Source organism: Danio aesculapii, chromosome 17, assembly GCF_903798145.1.
Source record: "Danio aesculapii chromosome 17, fDanAes4.1, whole genome shotgun sequence".
Taxonomy (NCBI): domain Eukaryota; kingdom Metazoa; phylum Chordata; class Actinopteri; order Cypriniformes; family Danionidae; genus Danio; species Danio aesculapii.
In genome coordinates this window covers 21,237,976-21,259,999 of record NC_079451.1, presented here as the reverse complement: position 1 = coordinate 21,259,999, position 22,024 = coordinate 21,237,976, and the positions used below count along the sequence as shown (strand labels likewise).

The 22,024-nt window shown below is 36.1% G+C and overlaps 1 protein-coding gene across 4 annotated transcripts in view; it reads right to left on the bottom strand.

The window, feature by feature from the left end:
* Positions 1 to 5,283: 5,283 nt before the first annotated feature.
* The window catches only part of bahd1 (bromo adjacent homology domain containing 1), a 75,252-nt gene continuing 58,511 nt past the window's right edge, over positions 5,284 to 22,024 (bottom strand). For 3 of the 4 annotated variants that reach the window (XM_056476943.1, XM_056476945.1, XM_056476944.1), the window contains exons 3-7: positions 14,469 to 14,842; positions 12,110 to 12,269; positions 11,949 to 12,028; positions 7,766 to 7,857; positions 5,285 to 7,684 (exon numbers count right to left, since the gene is read on the bottom strand). In XM_056476943.1, the coding sequence (XP_056332918.1) occupies positions 7,501 to 7,684; positions 7,766 to 7,857; positions 11,949 to 12,028; positions 12,110 to 12,269; positions 14,469 to 14,842 (890 nt within the window). In that variant the 3' untranslated portion in view covers positions 5,285 to 7,500. Of the gene's footprint in view, positions 7,685 to 7,765; positions 7,858 to 11,948; positions 12,029 to 12,109; positions 12,270 to 14,468; positions 14,843 to 22,024 lie in introns of all 4 variants that reach the window. The other variant, XM_056476941.1, reaches the window with a different exon arrangement.

Here is a 22,024-nt window from a genome sequence, read left to right as displayed (position 1 = left end):
GGTTCTTCTTAAGTTGCCTCAAGAAGAATGCTGATGAGCCTTCTTGACCAGGCTGGAGGTGTTGGTGGTCCAGGAAAGGTCCTTAGAGATGTGGGTCCCCAGGAACTTGAAGGATGAGACAGGCTCAACGGCCATCCCATTAATGTGGATGGGATCATGTGAGCCTGATCGTCCCTTCCTGAAGTCCACAATGAGCTCCTTGGTCTTGCTGGTGTTAAGGAGCAGATTATTGTCGGTGCACCAAGTGGCCAGATGCTGTATCTCCTCCCTGTAGGCAGTCTCATCATTATTGCTGATTAGACCAATCACTGTGGTGTCATCTGCAAATTTGATGATGGTGTTGGATCTGTTCACAGGCCGACAGTTGATGGTAAAAAGGGAGTAGAGGAAGGGGCTCAGCACGCAGCCCTGTGGTACACCAGTGTTGAGTGTGACGGTGGTTAAGCAGATGTGGCCTGATCTAACATTCTGAGGTCTGTTAGTCAGAAAGTCTATAACCCAGTTGCAGAGAGACGTGTCGATGTCCAGGTCTCTAAGTTTGATCATTAACTTAGAGAGTATGACAGTGTTGAATGCTGAGCTGAAGTCAACAAACAGCATTCGTGCATAAGTGTTTTTATTGTCCAGTTGTGTGAAGACAGAGTGCAGTGCTATGGAGACGGCATTTTCTGTGCTCCTGTTGCCACGTTAGGCAAACTGATGTGGGTCTAGTGTGGATGGCAGAGAGTCTTTCAGACATCAGGCTGAGGTCAATGTCCAACCTAAAATCAACCAAATATCAATGTCTAATGATGTTACAGCTTGACGTTGTGTGGACGTTACCACTATGACATCTATCATACTTTGGATTTTGTTTGCCATAACTGATGAATAAATGTCAATTTTTGACATCAATATGACGTTGGTTTAAGATGTTGGATCGATGTTGGATTTTGGTCACTTTCATTTGACGTTGTTATTGGTAATCAAAATAACGTTGTCCTTAGGCGCTGACTAGACATTGAATTTTGGTCACCTGATATCACGTCCGAAATCTAACCTAATATTAACGTCGTATAATGTTGTGTGCCTGCTGGGCAATAACTAAATGCACTACAGAATGTTACGTTTACACTCATCCACAAATGACATGTTACTGCATCAGCTTTCTACAGCATAATACTCAATACTCTTTTGCTCTTTTTACTCAATAGCACTTTTGAAAGGTCTACTTTTTACTCATACTTTAAGTAATATTGACCACAGATACTTTTACTCGCACTACATTTTTAAGCAAGTAATGGTACTTTACTTAAGTATGATTTTTCAGTACTCTTTCCACCACTGACTGATTTTTCAAAATTAAATATCTTCTTTCGTGTTCAACAGAAAAACGAAACCCCTAAAGTCCTTGTAAATAGTGAGTACATTTCATTTTCGGCTGATCTACACCCTTAATTATATATCAACTGGTAAATAAAAGCTGCTTCATGTAATTTGAGCAACATCAGTAAATCATACGCTGAAGATCATATTAGATGCATCTGTGGAACATAAACAAGAAGGAGGAATGTCTTTCTGGCCTCAAACCAAAAAAATATATATAACGCAACTAGCAGATTTTTTCATCCGTTTGCAAGTACTTTATCCTATAGACTCTCTGGATTCTTCAATCCTCATTGAGACCAGTTCTCTTCAGAATCTAGGCAGAAAGATAAATCTACAAGTGGATTGGTGATCCTTGAAGGCCACTGAGAGTTTGAGCTCGCCAAGAAGGAAAATTCATTTCAGAAGTCATAAACTCAACAGCTTCGCTAGGCTACTGAGATGATGGTTAAAAAAACACTTAGAGGGCGATCAAACAGAACACGATGTGTGTGCAGTGGAATGAGGGAGAAAAACGCAAGGCCTCAGATATGTTTTTGGTACTTTAGCCCTATGTTTAAGAACAAAGTGTTATGAGATGCTGCAAAAGGCTTGAGACGTGAGCGCAATGGTAAAACATGCCCGTCTTCTGCATTTAAAAGAAATTTCTAGCAAAATTCAGTGGCTACAAATCTGACTAGGACCAGAGCAAGAGATCTATTTTAGAAACACTGCACAGGCTTCCTGTTCCAGCTTTTAAATTGATTTTAAAATTCTAAAATACTAAGTTATAAGGCCTTTAATGGACTTGTGCCAAAATATTTGTCTGAGCTTTTAATCCCTAAGCACATGCTGCCAAAATTGTGAAATTCTCTTCCCTTTTTGATATTCAGAATGGAGAATCCTGAGTGTTTTTAAATAATCTCTTTAAAAGTTCCTTTTTTAGGGTAGTTTTTATGTGATGTTTTTAAAAAATGTATTCCTAATATTTCATTGTTTCATCATCTTGGCTCAGTGCGTATGATTTTTATCTAGGTTTTATTCATTTTTCTTTGTATGTGTCTTTTACCTCTTGTATTTAAAGTGCTTTGAGATGCTGCTTTTAAAGGTGCTATTTAAAGTAAAATTTGTTATTATTATAATTATTGATGAAAGCAGTGGAATCAAAATAACATGTCGTCACCTTATCCTGTATCTTAATATGCTAGTTTCTTGTATACAGTTGGTGGAAATTGAAAGAAGGTATGTAATGTGTATATGAATTAATAGAATTCATAGATTAGTTTGTGAAAAGTATAGCAGAGACTTCTGTTACACTTCTGAAATCTTTAAACTGAGGTCAACTATACTCTCTAAAAAAATGCTGGGTTCCACACAATTGATTTTTGTTGGGACAACATAAAGGAATTAAGTTAACTTATTAGTTCTAACAAATTTAAGTGGATTGAACATAAAACAATTAAGCTGTCACAAAAAGAAAACTTAATTAAATTGAGCAGAATCAATACAATTCTTAGTTTAAACAAACAGCAAATGTCATTTTCTGAGTGGATGTGACCCTGGACTATACAAAAGGGTCATACAGGTTGATTTTCGGGTCCATTTATAGATTTAGACTAACTGAATAAGCTTTCCATTGATTTGTGGTTTGTGAGGATGGGACAATATTTGAGAAAGCTCCAGCTCCTCCTCCTATAAGCTGTTTCAATGCGTACACCTACTCTGCCCCCAACTCCAACCCCCAGTGACATCACTTGTAGAAGAAGTGCAGCAGGGAGAAGCTGGAGCTCAGCTCAGCCCATGTGGCTCTGCAGTGCGTAACAATTACAAAATTTGACTGAGATTCAACTATTTGAAAATCTGCAATTTGAAAGTTCAAAATAATAAATAAAATCTTAAAACAACTCTTTATAGTTGCCCAAATAAAATGCTTAGTAAGGCATACAACTAATCGAACATTATATTTTGACATATTTACACAAAGAAATAATCAAAGAATTTTCTTTTCATGGAACATGATCTTATAATATCGAAATATCCTAATGATTTTTGGAATAACAGTAAAATAAACAATTTGGACCAAAGCTATTGCCCAAAATATACCCATCCAAAATAAGGCTTTGTTGTCAAGGGTCACGTACTGTACGCTTTAGGACTGGTTGATATGAGAAAAATAACAACTAAAATAAAATCATAATAAGAAAATAGTAACATTTTCATATCGGTTGAGATCAATAATTGATGAGCTAATTGTATTTCCTCCCTTTTTTCTAAAGGTATGAAGGCAGATTTTTGCTCCTGAGCAAAAAAATGAAAAAACAAGAAATTATGGGTTTTTAATCATTAGAATATAACAAACATTTCACAAATTAATCTGTTTTAACTCTTAGAAATCTCCATTTGACAACAGCTTGTATATTCATGTTCATTAATAAACACAGTAACAAGAGCCTGAATATTTTAGTGCTCTGATCTTCTCACAGTCAAGTTTATATTATTATTTGCATAAAGAAAAAAATTATTAGTATCTTTGCAGTGATTTAAAACAAACATCCAGACCACATCCACGCTGCTGAGAGTGAACTTGTGTGCTTTGCCCTTTAGAGGTCTCTAAAACAATGAATATTTACATTAAACCTTCACTATTAAAAAGAAATCCCATAAAAATATCTAACTGAAAATGCATGCAACTGAAGGTTCTCTGAATTCAAGAAAGCCTGACTTTTATTAGATTTAATTTATACTATTTTAGTAAAATCTCATTTATTAATCAAACTTATTTTCATAACGATAATGATTGTATTATGACACACACAGGGTTAGACAGATATAACCCTAACCTTTTTTGTGAACGTTTTGACTTCCTTCAGGGGATGATCAAGCCTTAATTAGGGGTATCAAAACCCTCTCAAAAACACCCCCTGTAATTCACACAGTTTACAAGATGAATTAGCAAAATGAAGTGTTTTCAGCAGCTAGCAGTGTCTCATTTCTCTTCTAAGAGTTTGTGCTGTCGGGCAGAATAGGGTCATGGCAGGCTTGGCATGACACCCTGTGGTAACTCTGCTCCAGTGCAGCTTGTGCTCTGTAAATCAGAGATGTATTAGATGTGGTATAATACTTGAATGAGGGACCACCATCCTTTCAAAGGCACTCCTTATGCGCTCCAAACTTCATTGAGACATGCTGAATTGTTCATCTGTGATTTGAAATGCTTCCGAATTGCTTTATTAGTGATTTTTCTTGCCAATTACTTTTAATTAGTTTTATCTATTTTGTTTTGTAAAGTTGCTTCCGACCATAACATGTCCACACTAAATGGTTATAAGTGACATGTTTAAGGAATTATATGCAACATCTTTAATTTATTCTCTGAGGTAAGGAGAGATCTCCACTTAAGTATCATACTTGGACTGAAAATGTGCTTATAAATTATAAAGCTTAAAAGCATTATAAAGCTTAAAGCAACAGAATCAGTACTCAGTTTCAGCTGATCACCATGATAAGGAATCGGTACTCGATATTGGCTGCAAAAATCCTGATCAGACATCCCTAATACATATAGCTATATATGCATTTCATTATTACTAAATGGTGTTCAGAAAGTTGGAAATAAAGATTATTAGAGTAGGTTATATAAGAACATACAATTTAAAAACAGTAAAGATTTGTTGTAAATCTGTCAATTTTCTGTGGGAAAATAGTTTCAAAGGCAATTCTTTTTTACAAAAATAATCTATTATGATTTTGTACAATCATTTTCAATCAACAATCACCAAAAAAGTAAAGGTTTCAGTTTGAATTTTTCTAACACTTTTAGTAATGAGCTTTTCTAATACACACTGTAAAAATAATTAAACATCGATTTCATCTAAGTTACTGCGACACCCAGAGCCTTCAGGAAAAATCTTCACACATCTGAAGAAAACTTTATTACGTAATATGGATTTTCCATGACAATTTTGACACCGATGCCTCAGGACGGCTTTGAGAATCTGTTAACATCGCTCAGCCCGTGTTAAACATAATTACGCCCTCCACGTCAATACATAAAAAATAAAGCAGCTCCGTTTTCATTTAGCAAAACAAACGAGACAGGGAAGATTTGATGCTTATATATTATTTATTCCTTTTAAATATTTTCCTCTTATAATATACACTTCTATCTTAAATAATACAAATGCGCTGTGCTAGATCTATTATTTCAAAGAATGCCCAGTACTTCCATGCTGCACTGAAATATATATATTTATATATTTGTATAGACACGCTCGCCCACATACACACAAACAGCCATTCATCAAAGGAGCGAAGAGCTTGGAATTGATGGTCAATTTTGTATACAGAGGAATGAACATAATCCTCTCTCCTTGTTTTGGTACACAACATGTTGTATCTGCCATCCAGAACATTCTGCTAGAGAAGTATACATTTAAAAAAAAAATATGCAAAGATTTTTTCTTTTGTTTTTTTGTTTTTTTTTTGTTGTTTTTCACACAAACAGCGACCATTAAGGATCTACTCGACCACACCGCCAACCAAAGCAAAACGAGCTGGGCTTTAAATGTTCCGCGAAACCGCTATGGCATTAACACGTCTAAACTGGCATATCTGATGCTATGAAAAACAGAACGAAAGATCAAGATTATTTCACTTCTGCTTCTTTGTATATTTTGGTCGACACGACTAAAGTTGGGCATGGGAGTAAAACTATTAAACCACATAAATGATATCTTATAGCTTCATCACAATGACATAATTACTTCTGAATGATTAACATTCGCTCAAATCTCAATAAGGAATGAGTTCAGTGATTTCCATCTGAACATAAAAGTAAGACAACTTAGTCTTTATTAAAAACAAACAAACAAACAAAAAGGTCCTCATTTATCATGAACCCTATGAATGCAACTCACATTAAGTCTTATTTATTTTCAGAAACAAAAGCAGGGAGGCGTGAAGGTCAGCGCAGTGCGTTCAGACAATCTTTTTGATGGTGCAAAAAATAATAATAACAAAAAAAAAAAGAGAGCAGGCCGAAAAACTTAAGGAAAAACGATACCAATCGACTGGCATTTCTTCACATAGCAGACTTGTAACTATTCAAAGGCACAAACAGACCCACATAAAACAGCGTTCTCATATCATAATTAGCGATCTTGTAACAAAACTACCATGTAGGACGAGAAGCAAAGGGCACACGTCGAAAGCAGGCCTGTGCGCGCGAGATAAAGTTTGTCCATTCACATTTTGTAACTGACGGTTAAGCGAGTTCTCTTCTCGTATCTCTTTGTACACGTACGACAAATACACAGTATTTTCCTGCATTGGAGATCAGTAGCAGGTGACATGTTTTGAACGGAGTCAGACCGCTGACTCGGCGAATGATACGTTTTTAGTGCAAACTAATGGAGCTGCGACTGTGGATGTTAAGGAGTGGCGTGATAACCTTTGGTTTGCTGGGAAGGCAGAAAACGGGAGGGAAAAACTTGGTGTGGGATATAAGGCAAGTCATGATGGGTGACGGGAGGATGAAAGCTCATTACACATTGGTCAGAACGACACGTTAACCAAACGCACTCTGGGATATTTGGTCCGCCATGATAACAGTAAGTCTGTGATCCCCGACACCCTGTTTTGTGAATGACTGATTGGCCAGTGCATTTGTGGATCGATCTGATTGGTGCCTCCTGAAAGACGGAGCTTGGGTTCGATTTATCGAAAAATAAATATATTTTTTAAACCTTCCGTCTACAGGCGATTCGTTTGACAAGGGCGCCCAAAAAAGAGATTATTAGAGCTCTATTCCATAATTCAAGGTCATTCTTAATGTACCTGCATTAATTACTTCATCTTGTTTTGTTTTTACACTCATTCAGCAAATATAAAAGATAACTGCAAAAATAAATACTCAAATTTATGGAGTGAAAAATCACATTTTGGCGATCGGTACCTTTGAACTCAAGGTAGTTGTGCTCACAATGTCATCTTATAAACAGTTTAGCTTTTCTTTTTCTTTTCTTAGGAGAGCATTTATCCTATAAGGGAAAACCAAAAGCAACACCTCGCTAAAGACCTGTGGCCATCCAGTTGATTGGGCTCTGATTGTGTCGTAACGTTTTGGATTCTGGTTTCAGTGTATGGCTCCATTCAGACCTACTGCAGGTTCTTCAGCAGACGGCCGTAGCGGAAGTCGTAAACGTGACGGCAGACGAACACCAGGTCGGGGTCGATGTCGTTGGGCACGCAGCGATGAGCTGGGATTACATAGCTGGAAGGAGGGACCAGGGGGCTACGTTTGGGAAAGCCCTCCTCACGACACTTCACCAAGGCACAAAATCTGAAATAGGGATGATATTGAGTGATTACATGAAGGATATTGGGTGATGATGTGGCTCAGCTGATCAATGTGATCTCTTACCTACAGTACTGTGCTAATGTCAAAACATAGCACTTATCTTCAATACACGCCACACTGTTTTCATCCTGATGCCGAGACGCGAAAATCTCATTCTGGGGGAAAAATAAAAACACAGAATCAGTATTTTATATCTAACTTAAAGGGCACCTATGATGAAAATCAACTTTTGTAAGCTGTTTGGATAGACTGATTTGTATGTATAGTGTGTTTACAATCATATTGGAGTGATATAAATACAATAAGACCATTTTTTTTTATTTCCTGACGCTAAACTAGGATCCAAATCCCAGTGATTTTGAGGCCCACAGCAACATGATGTAGGAGTGCAGTTTTCCCTGCTCACCATATTGATTGACAGGTGCCATGCCTCCATAACATGCATACACATGTCCACAGAACATACATTTGGCAAAGAAACTGGGATTAAAATGTCAGTTTCAGCTCTCTGTGATTTTTATAAGTTTAAAATGTTTTTAAAACAGAGCATGTTTGCAATAAAGACAGCAAAATCTGTGTGAGACTGATCATTTCAGAAAGGCTTGAATAAACACCACAAATACATGAAATAAACTTACTGTATTTCACCTTCATCTGAGTCTGTCTCTATCACTGACTGCTGTTTATCTAATATAATGCAGGAGAAGCAGACATGCATGTAGGAACGGTGGGTGGGGAGAAGCAGCTCATTTGCATTTAAAGCCACAAGCTACAAAAATAGCTACACTGTATTCAGACACCAAAATGGGCAGATTCTGGAGGCTATAATAAATAATCTGATGGGTATTTTGAGCTGAAACTTTACAGACATATTCTGGAGATACTGAAGGCTTATCTTATATCCTGTAATTGGGCTAAAATATGTGCCCTTTAAGGGAAGATATGCTGTAAATGAATGAAACCAAGGGCGACGCAGTGGCGCAGTAGGTAGTGCTGTCGCCTCACAGCAAGAAGGTCGCTGGTTCGAGCCTCGGCTGGGTCAGTTGGCATTTCTGTGTGGCGTTTGCATGTTCTCCCTGCGTTCGCGTGGGTTTCCTCCGGTTTCCCCCACAGTCCAAAGACATGTGGTATAGGTGAATTGGGTAAGCTAAATTGTCTATAGTGTATGAGTGTGAGTGAATGTGTATGGATGTTTCCCAGGGATGGGTTGCTGGTTTGATTATTCAAGATTTGAGGTGACGTGAAAAAAAAATTATTGATTGATTTAGGCGGAAGTGACAAACTGCAAGCTTTAGATGTTTATATCTGTTTTATATTTTCTAAACGTGAATTGTCACTGTTTTAGAGCACACTAGCTTAAAGATATCCTTAAAACTAATAGACTAACATTTTTTATTTTAATTTCATGTTACCTTTAAATGACAAATTTCACAGAAATATTTACTCTCAGGCCATCCAAGATGCATTGAATTTTTGTTTCTTCCCTAGAACATTAAAACCATTTTAAGTCCAAAGTGTGGTACTTGTGGAAAGCGCAGACATGGTGCAATTGTTACTTAAGATGGTGTGATGTCATCAAGTCTAATATTTATACTTAAATGTATTCCATCTAAATCTTACAAAAGGTCAGGATATGCAGAATGTCAAAAAAGGTGTTGTTTTTTTTTTTAACCAAAAAATGCAATTATGGTCAGATTGCTGAAATGATGGCTGGTTATAACATACAAAGTATACAGGCTACTAACTGCTGTTGTTAGTACTATAACTGTTATTTTGTGTTAAAGTAAATTGTTGTCGTTTATGTTTGGTGGATTAGTTTTTATTGCTAATGGGTTATGTAAACTTGTGTTTTATATTTTTAGCTGAAGGCATTATTAGCTAAATTAGCCAATTAGCTAAAAAGTTCTGCTAAACGGGGAGAAATTCTCAACACATTTGTAAACATTCATTTATTTTCTTTTCGACACACAAATACATACACACACTCAAACAATATGGCCAATTTAGCTTACTCAATTCACCTACAGCGCATGTCTTTGGACTGTGGGGGAAACGGGAGCATCCACACAAAGGAAATCCACGCAAACACTGGCAGAACATGCAAACTCCACATAGAAATGCCAATTGACCCAGCCGAAGCTCGAACCAGCAACCTTCTTGCTGTGAGGCGACATCGCTACCCACTGCGCCACATTTGTAAACATAAAAATATCAATAGCTGATTTCTAATCACTAATTTTATTTGCATTTGCCATGATGATAGTACATAATATTTTAATAGTTATTTTTCAAGATATTAGTACTGAAAATAAAGGGCCATTTAAAGGCTTAACTGGGTTAATTAGGTTAACTAGGCATATCATGTAATTTAGGCAAGTCATTGAACAACAGTGGTTTGCTTTCTAGCTTGTTCTCCAATTGAAAAAAAAAGGCTTAAAAGAGGGAGGTAATAATGTTAACTTTTATTCAAGCCAGACTAAAAGAAATATGACTTTCTCTAGAAGAAAAAAATATAATAGGAATTACTGTGAAAATTTCCTTGCTTTGTTAAATATCATTTAGGAAATATGCGAAAAACTATATATTTTTTTAATTTACAGGACGGATAACAATTTTGCCTTTAAATGTACTTGAATCTTAATATTTAAATCAACTTTTAATGTATTATTTAACAGAACATTTTTAAAGACGTTTTTAAATGTCAACATTGTTTCATGGCTTTTTAAAAGTATCTTTTGAATTAGCGGAATTGTAAAAAAAAAAGCTCAGGACTGTTTACCAAAGCTGTAAATTAATTATATAATATATAAATTATAGTATTGCTGGCACTGATAGACAGCGCAACTGTGCTGTGGGTGTCCTGAGTTTGAGTCCAAACTCACGGACCACTGCCATTTCCTTCCGATATTCTGACAAAGACTATGGCTGCGTCCGAAATCACATACTTCCATACTATATAGTTTGCTAAAATCAGTATGTGAGCCGAGTAGTATGTCTGAATTCATAGAATTCGAAAATCAGTATGAGAGAAGTCCCCGGATGACTTCCTACTTCCGGCGAGATTCTGAAGTGCACACCCCTTATGCACGCTGCGCTATCCCATGATGCCCCACAAAGGAATTCATGAATGGGAGTGTAGCGACGCAACTGATGCAGGTCGGTCATGTGACCATGACAAAATGGCTGATACAGTACATCCATATTCCACTCATTCTTCTCATATTTATACTGTATAGAACATACTTTTTTAACGGTCGAGTAGTACGTTTACTTTCAAATGCAGTACCTACTGAGTAGTATGCGTTTCTGACGCATCCTATAGAATACACAAGACATGTCACTAGTATTGTTTTAAATGGAGAAAAGTGTAACGGTCAATATGGCTAATAAAGCTTGCCTTCTAGTACAGGAGCCAATCATCGATCGCCATAGACTGATGATAATCCAGGGGAGGGGCTTGGACCAGCAGAAGTTTCTGCAGAACTTATGAGACAGTTGTTGTTCATTTTATTGGTGATTCCTAATATGAAATTCAATCTTACAGTAAGCTTGGCAAGTAGCTTTGGAGAATTTGATGTTTCCCCATTCAGACAGAATGCCCTAGCATACTGCCTCAGAGGCATTTTAAAGATGGCCGTCGAGTGAAATGACTTGTCTTAAAGGGACTTTGATTCTGCCCTAACATAATAAAGTCGACAATGTCAAAAATAAATCTCACAAACTAAAAAACAACATGTTTATAATGCTGTAATTAACGTTCAGTTCTTTGAACAGACTGATTTTTTGGCTTCATAACAAGAGCTTATTGTACTCTCAGGAGCCACAAGCATTAATTCTGTTTTTATGAGTTTATTTTTTTTTACTCCATAAGAATCAGTTGCAGTTGACCAGCATTTTATGATTCAGTACAGATCTTGGTTTTAGCTACAAATTCTCTCATGTTCTACTAAAGAAAAAAGCAATCTACATTTAAGATTTTTAGCCTGAGGGTAAATTAACAGCACATTTGAATTATTGGGTGAAAGTGCCATATAAATGTTCCCGGTCTTAAATTATGTTAATAATCTGTTTGTAATTGCTGGGAATCATTTGTTTGTCCAGTGTTCCCATTTCACTGGTTTACTGAACACAGGAAACTTGTGCTGCCTACTTCCTCCATAGAACTCATAATCAAAGGAAGTTCAATGTTGACATTGCTAGTCCCCGGAGGACCACAATGCGGTGCCATGAACTGTTGTAGACTCACCTCACAGTGCATGCTGGGAATGCGACCCCCCTGAGTGTGTTCTGGGCGATAGTACCAAAACAAGCTCATCATCAGCTCCCCTAAAAGAGGGTATCCAGTGTTATGAGCTTTTCTGTGACTTTCATTGATGGTCCAATACAAGTGTCGAGAGGAAGGCTTACCTGACTCAGGGTCATCCCAGAAGGCAGAGACTTTGGCCACGTAAGGCAATGACTTCTTCCTGGGACCTGAGCGCAGTAGCACTGTGTCTCTGACCCTGATCACCTCTCCATCTCTTTGCACTCCTTCATAGCACCGCCGCAGGGATGCCGAGTCCTCAGCCTTCAATCAAATTAAAAACACAAGCACATTACACTTCAATAAAATCTATTTTTATTATACTCTTTAAGAATTTAAGGGGGTGAATCCCGCTTAAGCAAACCAGGTAGACTGTGGACTGCTAGAATGATTAATGGTTTCAAATTTGGATTATTTTTAACTTGACGTGATAACAAACTCAATTTGGGCCATATAAATGAAAAATGTTTAAAGGCATATAGTTGTATATGATCACACCAGAGGCGCTTGATAGAAGATAAATGCTTACTATAAAAACTGTCTGCACTAGACATGGGCTGGTATAAGATTCTGACAGTATGGTAACCTTGGATAAAAATATCACAGTTTCACAGTATTGTGATCACTGCTCTAGAATATGTTTTTTTAATGTCTGGGCAAAAAAACTAAAACTTTTTCCCCTTTGAACACAAAATATTTTACTTTGAGAAACATTTAAAATATTTTGGAGCAGTAAACACGTCAGGCTAAATGATTCAAATTCAAAACCACAGTAGTTCAAAAACACAGATTTCTTTACAATTTAAAACGGCGTCATTAAATATCTTTTCTGATGGAGATACTGTTGCCCTAAAATACAAAAACACACAAAAAACATCCTTACATATACCGTAGAAACGGCATAGAAGAAAGTTTTGGTGATTTTAAAAGCTTGACTTTTCCAAACCACGGTATACCTTAAAAGCGGTTATCGTCCCATGCCTAATCTGCACTGTGTTAACATGCTATTTAACAGCACTGCTGTTAAACAATAACAAAAGTGTGCATTAAAGGTGGAAAAATATCACGCTACACTAAATTTGGGATCAGTGACAATGTTTAGTTTTTTCTTGTTAGTTTTGGTCACACTTTATTTTGATGGTCCATTTGTTGAATTTAAGTTACTTTGCATCTACATGCCAACTAATTCTCATTAGATTATAAGCAGACTGTTAGGTTGGGGTTAGGGTTAGTGTAAGTTTACATGTACTTTCTTATAGTCAGTTAAATGCCTGTTGAAGCAGCAGTATCAGCAAATATTAAGCAGACAGTCTACTAATACTCAATTGGACTACTAATACTCAAAATATAGTGTTACCTGATCGATCCATAAACTACCCCTGAACCTAACCTTAACCTACTGTGCTCAGCGTAACTGAGTACACTCCATTTCGAAAATTAGTATTATCATCCATTTCTCTGTGAATACAGGCAATGTATTTTGATGCATTTAAACAAAACAAATTTATTAAACAGATATATTTATTTAAATAGTATTTTAGTCACCAAACATATTTAGAAATTGAAAGATAATAAAATTTAATTCAAGCAAAATATTGCAAAACAAAATTTAAAAAAATTGCAACCTCCAAAATTTCAACTAAATGTTTATATTTTTTTTAAATTTGTATTTATTATTTTTCTATAACATATAAATCTGGGTGTACTAGTTTTTGGACCGTTATCGTCAGTTATTTTGTTCGATAAGCTCCAGATTTGGCTTCAGTACTGCCTAATCTAATGTATATGCACAAACATTATATTGTACAGCTTCCTATTAAAAGTATGAATTTAAAAGATAGATTTCTGAGGGTGTACTTATATATGCTGAGCACTGTATGTGGTACCTTATATACACAGTACTATCTTAGGCAAGTACATTAAGTACTCATACTTTAAAATAAAGTGCAACCAAAATAACTTTACAGCATCATATCAGACAAGGGCAAGACTAGAGCAGCTCAAACACTTACAGTAACAAATGCATGACTCAGCAGTGTGCTTGACTAAACAGATTTGCTATAAAGATTGAATAAGCTCTCATTAAATACAGATGTTTCAGTTCATAAAAAAATACTAAAATGGAAAAAAAAACTGCCTGAATCAAATGTTTTTAAAGCACAAGTGCTTATTGTCTGTGGTTTACCCACCGGCTATTTAAAATATGCTAAGGAAATATTTATTTCAAAGTACCTCACTGGAATTTAATAATAATGTCCTTTCCGATGAATGTTTAGTTCTGACATTTTGCAACAGCTGTTCTAAGGAAACGGCCTGGGGCATCATTTTGCCATTTGCCATGAATAAACAGAAACTCTTTCAATGAACCGCTGCTCTACTTCATGTTCCTGCCACCTAAATGTCTTTTTAAGAAACTTCCACTATGCCAGTCATGTGTCAGGACGGGGCGGCTGGAGTACGTACCACAATGAACACTTCCTTTTCTGTTGCCACACCAACAGGCAGCCAGCCGTTTGTTGCCCGGCGACGGCTGATCTTCGACTGCTTGGCAGCAGCACTGCCATGGCCTGATCCCAGCTGGCCATCCTTAATGTGGGGGCAAACAGCAGAGTCCCGCACCCCAGAGCGAGAGCCACTGGGCGGCTTGGCCCTCTGAGGACATTCCCGTCCCACTCGAATCTGCACCTGGGATCGCCCGGTGTCAGGAAGAGGCGTCTGGAGGTGGGGCACTGACTGGGTGGGTGGAGGCACACTGGAGATGGGGCAGATGGACAGAGGCAGGGCAGAAGGCATCGTGATGGACGAGCTGCGGTCATCCAGAGGGTAAGAGTAGTCTTCTACATGGTGGAGGAAGCAGAAAACACTGGTTCATAAAATCTTCAACATGCATTTACGGCCATATACAAACACCATATTGGATGTAATACAACACAGCAGACTAATGCAGTCATAAATGAGTCAGTGTGCCAGATGCTGTGTGGTCAGATGCAAAGCGAAGAGCTGGAAGCACAATTATACACAACCTTGAGAGGAATGGATTTTTATGACAGAAACTATGTTATCAAATTTGAAAATGGTGGAACAATTGATTAACACATTGTTGTATGTAAGTTTTCATTCATTTTTTAAACTAATTTACTATATGGACAGCTACTGTAGATTCCAATCAGCCAGTCCTTATAGCGGTTGAAAAATAAACAAAAGATTAAACTACTTCCATTGATTCAAGGAGATTAATAAACACATGACCACAATAAGGCTATTAATTAAGAGCTGTTCACATACTGCATCTTTCGCGTGCACAATTTCGTAATTTCTATTCTTGCACGCATACTGGGAGTTAAGCACTCATGCTTTTCATGCGCATCTAGTTGAAAAAATGCAAGAGCGCACCGCGAGTCACATGACAAGAACTGACCAGTCAGATTCACACTTTGTATGGAATTTATACACGTTTCTACTCTAAAGAGAAAAAAAATACAATATGTCAAACAATTTCATAATATAGTTGATCAAAAGTGTCTTTCAGAGAGATGTTCAGCAACCTTTGACTATATTTGTTCTCTTTAAAAGGGAAATACATGATGCTTAGATATTATGCTTATATTTACATTAGACAAATCCTATTTTTTATTCTTAGTTTTATTTATTCATTCATTGTTTTGTCATTTTTTCAGTGTAAAATTATTGCTCATGTTTAAATGCCAGAAACTTTTATCACTTATTTTTAAGTCCAAAGAGAAATGGACTATTGTTTGTTTTTTATTATTATTTTGTGCTGTATTAATTGATTACTGAGCAGCAATAAATAACACTTTAAAATATGAGGAGTTTTCATGTGATTTCCTAAACTAGTATGCATAGAAATCATAACCAGGAAACCATGATTATTCCTCAGACTATAATCGTACAACCAAAATCTATAATCGTTGCATCCCTACACCAGGCAAGAAGAGGAAATCGTCGCAGTTTATTTTGTGTGACAGCACCTTAATAGCACCTTTTAACCTCCTGATCATTTTTAAAAGGGTTTAAAAACTCCTAAAGCTGTTAGTTTCAGTTCATGGTGTGTGCGGTTAAAAGAGACGATTTGACAACCTATATTAAACTGACCAATCTGGAGGTAAGAAAACCATACAAAATGAAGACTGCAGTATCACTGTGAATCTGAACCCTAAAAAGGGAACTAAGTTCAGCAGAAACAGCAAGTACTGTGTGTGTTATAGGGATGTTCTTATTTATAAACCATTCACCGCTAACAGACAGTAAGTCTTTTGACCAATTATATTGCCAGTAAAATGGTTTTAAAAATACTGTATATAGGCATTGTTAAAATGTTACAAATTCTGCTACACTTCAGTCAGAAAACGTTGAAAAGAAAAATAATTAAGTGCACTTTCCTCGTTAGCAACTTTGCATACTATACATTGGAGAACAGCTGTGTTATACATTGGAGAACAGCTGTGTTATAAAACTGGTATGAACTTTATGTGTTACACAAACATGGAGACACAAGCAACTATTTTAAAAGAAAACACAAAAATTACAATGGTGATATAATTATAATGAGCAGTTTTCTAATTGCCGTGACTCAAGGATGTCAAAAGGTTTGTGTGGGCATTTAAAAAAAACAAGACCAAATTGTGGGCCAACAGTGGATGAGCCAATCTTGGGAAACCTCCTGTCAATTGCTTATGCAGTTCCCATAGTGATGAGGAAATTTGAGGTGTGAGCCGGTGTGTGTGTGATGCATTCTTCTAGTAATGCATGAAAGAGTCGTCTTAAACTCTGAAATGACAAATCAACCATTATTTACTCATCTCTTGCAGCACCAAAGCTGCACTGCATCCCATTTTCACTTGTGGCGCGCACAAGTTCAAAATTCATTCATTCATTTTCCTTCAAATGCCAACTGTCTCAGCCAGGACTCAAACTAGCAACCTTTTAGCTATGAGGTGACAGTGCTAACCATTGAGCCACCATAATGCCCAAGTTCAATATATACTGTATTTTGTTTATCAATACAATTTTAACACAAATTTAATTGTTGCCATTTTTGGGAACTTTATATTCTTAACGGTTACAAGTACTTAATCCCTCACCCCCACTGAGAAGGTCTATGTGAAGACTCTTTAAAACACTCCTTTAGTGCATTACACAAAAAAATGATGTTTGTTCAAACTACTCATTTAAAATGACAGGTGTTATTATTATTATTATTGTTATTTTTACTGACATTATTAATACCATTACATGACTATCATTGTTGACATTCCCTACCGCTGATTGGTTTTGTTTTATCTATATTATTCACTTCATTTCTTGATATTACGACCTATAATAATATGCTTATATATATATATATATATATATATATATATATATATATATATATATATATATATATATATATATATATATATATATATATATATATATATATATATATATATATATATATATTAATAAATAAATAGGCACCTGCGGTAGCACCCAAAAGGCAAAGGAAGATGTTAACCATCGCACAGAAAGTTGGACTTCTGGACATGTTGTAGGAAAGTAGAAGTTACGCGGCTGTAGGGCGCCATTACGGAATAAATAAAGTGAAGATCAAATGGTTTTGATCTTTGGTTTCAATCTATTATACTGGACATATTTTTCTATAAAGGTTTGAACTTTGAGAGTGTTTAAACAAGAGAGAAAAAGGTGAAAATGTCTGTCTGAGAAAAGTGTATAAATCGTTTAGTGAGGGCTTTTCTTAAAACATCTATGATAATTGTTTAAAATAAAGCTGACTACTTTATTACACAGATTTCACTTATCCTGGGTTATTTTTAGAATGTAACTCCCATGAATAACAAGGGACCACTGTACAACAAAAATGTAATTATACGTTTATAGATATATAATTCGCTTTTAGCATTAGAAATACTACTGGGACTAAAGAGCTCATGCAAACTAGCAGTTTAATCATTACAGAATCACAAAAAATGTTGTGGTATTTTTACAATCTATTAGTTTAGGACAGCTTTGGAGGTCTTTAAACCTCTAATGAGTCTTACATTTTCGGGATGCTCTTAAAAACATAACTGGGAATGTAGTAGGCTACAGAGTTTTCGATCACTTAATGTAGTTTAGTCTTTAATTCACGCAAAGTCGAATTAGCGTACGTGACTTAACTGAAATCATCCAATTACCTCTTTCGATTTACGGTTACTGTTCACTGCTATAAAGAAACAGAATGAGTTTTTTCACAGCTGATTAACTAGTTACCGGATTTAACAGATCGAACCTTTTGTAAGCAAGATCAGGAACTCAAGACAGGTTTATCAGCACCATCAGCCTTTCTTTCCCCTGAGGTCTGACATCAATGAATACCAAACACAGACATTTTATTACAATCGGGAATCCCAGAAATCTAATAGGAGTCAACAAGCGTAAATTGAACTCCAATTCTGACCAAATCAAACAGCCCTCAGACTAAGTGCACACAATGAGATGTGGCTAAAGCGGTAATCGCACTCTGTCTGCACAAATAAAGGATAACAATACTTTAGATAACCCTGTTCACTGTGCACCCATCTGGGTTAGAAAAAAAAGTAATGCAGTCCATTGTACATTCACTCAAGCGTGAAGTGTTGTGTTATTGAAGAAAATCTTCACTTCTCCCCACAGTATAGACAGCTTTAATCAATTTGCACTCTCCTAATAGTCCATTTTTAGCACATACGGTATTGAACACCTCAATATAGCAGACGGTGCAATGTGAGAGTATCTTTTGTAAGTGTACAGCTTTCTATTTTCAATAATTGCACAATTTGCACAATTTAAAAGGATTGTTTACCCCCAAAATAAATCTGACATCATTTTAATCACCCTCTATTTGTTTAAAAAAAAAAATGTTGGTATAACAAATCTATCGAGTTTCTTTCTTTTGAACTCAAAGAGATTTTGAGGAATACACAGCAAAACTCAGTCCAAGGCACTCGAAATATGTGGAAAAAAGTCCCTATTTACATAGCTAATCCTTAAAAACCTAAGCGTTTTGGTAAAAAACTGCCTTCATCAGGGTAGTAGTGATCAGGTGCGTCTAAAGTTTCTTTTGAATGCTACGGTCTCATGACTAACAATACTAAAATATTATATTAAACACAAGCTCAACTCAAAAATCATCATTAATTCAGCATTGATAGAGGGGATTTTAAAGAATGTTGGTAACTGATAGCCATCAAACTTCTTGCGTGGGTGGAAAAGGCAAATGCTAGGCAAATGCAATCCTTAGGGGCACCAAAATGAATGTAGTTTTATTGTAATGAATATATATTTTTACATTTCCCATACTATGTCAACACTATGAATTTAGACTATTACAAAAAAGCAATCGCTCCACGTAAACAGAACTATTTTATTTGCTCTCCCATCTCAACCCTGTTCGATACATAACAAATGCCCCTCATGTCCCTCCCCTGCAAAGCCACACGAAGGCCCAATCCCAATTCTACCCCTTAGCCCTACCCCTGGTTTTGCGTGTTCACGTGAAAGGGTAGGTGCCTCCCAATTCTCCTTAGTTTGAAGGCGTAGGGTTAAGGGGTAGGGCTAGATAGAAAAGTGTAGTGGCTGGGAATTCACTTTTTACAGTGTCTGGTTGGTGTAGTGTTGTTGTTTTACGTGTTTACATAGATAAATATAACCACGGTGTAAATGCACAGTAAAGTTACGAGCTTATTGCCACGTTATATCATTATGATAACATGGTATCGTTGCCTTCGGTGATTTCCTAAAGATCAATACCAAAAAATAACACAACTGGAGTAACTACAGCAGTCGCGGTAGTCTGATCTCAAATGAAGTACCGCGATGACATATGATAACGTGAGCAGGTGTTGTAGTGCTGTCCCATTTCTTAGGGGTAAATTTGGAAGCCCTTTCCCTTCACAATCTGTTTCAAGAGTCAACGGGAATGGGTAGGGGAAAGAGTAGGGTTAAAAAATAGAATTGGGCCTTAGGCTACTGTACGAAGACGAAAAACTAATTTTGAGTAATGAATAATATTCATATAAATAAACTGAAGTTAAAGTTGGGATCAAAGGGGGTGAACGGGAGGTTTAAAAGTAGTGCAATAAGACTGTCAGGAGTTTCAGAGATCTGAGATTTTGTTACATATTTTTCTTCTCACAGGATAACACATAGTTTTACAATACAATTGTTAAGTATTTGCCGATTCATTATGTTTTTAATTTGAATTAGCTAATTCAGTAATGTTGGATGTAACTGGACCTTTAGCAACATTTTATGTAAAATTCGATCTAAAAGTTTGTTTCCGCTTTTAATTCAATTCATTGTGATAACGTTAAAAACGTTGCTGCCATCTACTGGAAAACACAGTAGCCTATTGCAGGAGTTTCCAACTAGGAACCAATCACAGATTAGCATGATGTTATCTTAGAAACAGGCTCAGCCATTACACCATCCGCGTTTACATGTGAGTGATTTCATGCAAATCATCAAGTAAAACAAAAATAGCGAAACCCTTTCTCAGTTTTTTTGTGTAGACTTGTGATTTACAGTACTGTAAAATACTAAAACATGTCTCTGTCAACGTTTTCAAACTATTATATTTGATTTACCAGTCACACAAGTGCCAATTTTACGTGTCACAACCATAATGGAGAGATGTCGCATTCATAAGGAAGCTTTTTCTTCTTAAGTGCAAAAATGTTAAATAAATAAAAAAAAATAAAAAATAAAAAAATCAATAATTTTTGTTCTATAGTGAGCTAATTCTTATCTTTTTGATTAGCCTTACTTCTTTATGGTTGTGTAGTTTAATTCACAGAATTTCTACTAAGTATGTTGTATACTGTAAACTCTAACTGCTAACTTTTTTGGTCACTTCCATAACGCATGTTTATTTTCCTTTTAAATTTAAGGAAATTTCTATTTAAAATTCAAAATGGTTTACAGATTGATATTTTTCTGATCTCATAATTCTGTGGAGAGTTGTTTTGGAAAAATAAACAGATTCAATATAATGTTAACATATCCTTTCTCTGTGAATTTATGTTTTAGGTTTTAACTGCAAATGTCACGTTCCTAATGATGGAATTGCTCATGTACCTTTGTATCATTCCCACTGAAAGATTAGACTGAATCAGGTAAACTTGATAGGGCTGCATGATCAATTAAAGGCAATATTTGTGCTCATTTTGTCAGCAAAGCCAGCTGCAATCAGAAGTAAATCCTCAGCACCTGCTTTCAGATGGAGAAGCGTTTAATACACAGAGCCATAGTTCAGTGACAAGCTATGCACAAGGTCCTGCAATCGAAGAAAATTGTTCTATGATTTGACAGCTGTGTGCTTAACATCTCAGTGAACTATGCCACAGCTAATGATAATCTGAAAGCATGTAAAAATCCAAGAGAGTAACATGTTTTTTGAAATGATCTATAGTTGTGTGTTCAGCAGATGAATCAATAAATGCAGTTAAATACTCTGTTAGATTTCTTGTGTCTCTTCTTTGTGGTGTATTTGTGGTTTCCACGCGAGAGTGCTCTCTGCACTTCAGAAGAAATGTACTACTGTCCACTGAGCTATGTTTCCATGACAACATGTGCACAATTAGTAGTGTCCTAAAGGTTGAAAACCCCTGGCCTACTGAATGCTAAAGAACTGTTCAAAAATTGTGCTGGAATACCTGATTAAATTATTCATGCTTTTGTTTAAATTATAATGTGCCTTAATAGGCAGCACCAAAAACAAGTTTGCGATCTGATCTAAGATTCGCTGTGTTTGTTGTGAAGGACAGATCTATTGCTCAATGAAATCATGATCAACTTAATAAAGAATGATTGGCTGACAGCTCAGCAGCATAATGACGTCATCTGATTAATATTCAATTATCCATGTGAGCAAAATTATACGAAATTCATAGTAAACATGAACTGAACTTAAACGCTACAAACTGAACTACACTGTTCCTATTTACTGTGACCTTTTATGTGAAGCTGCTTTGACACAA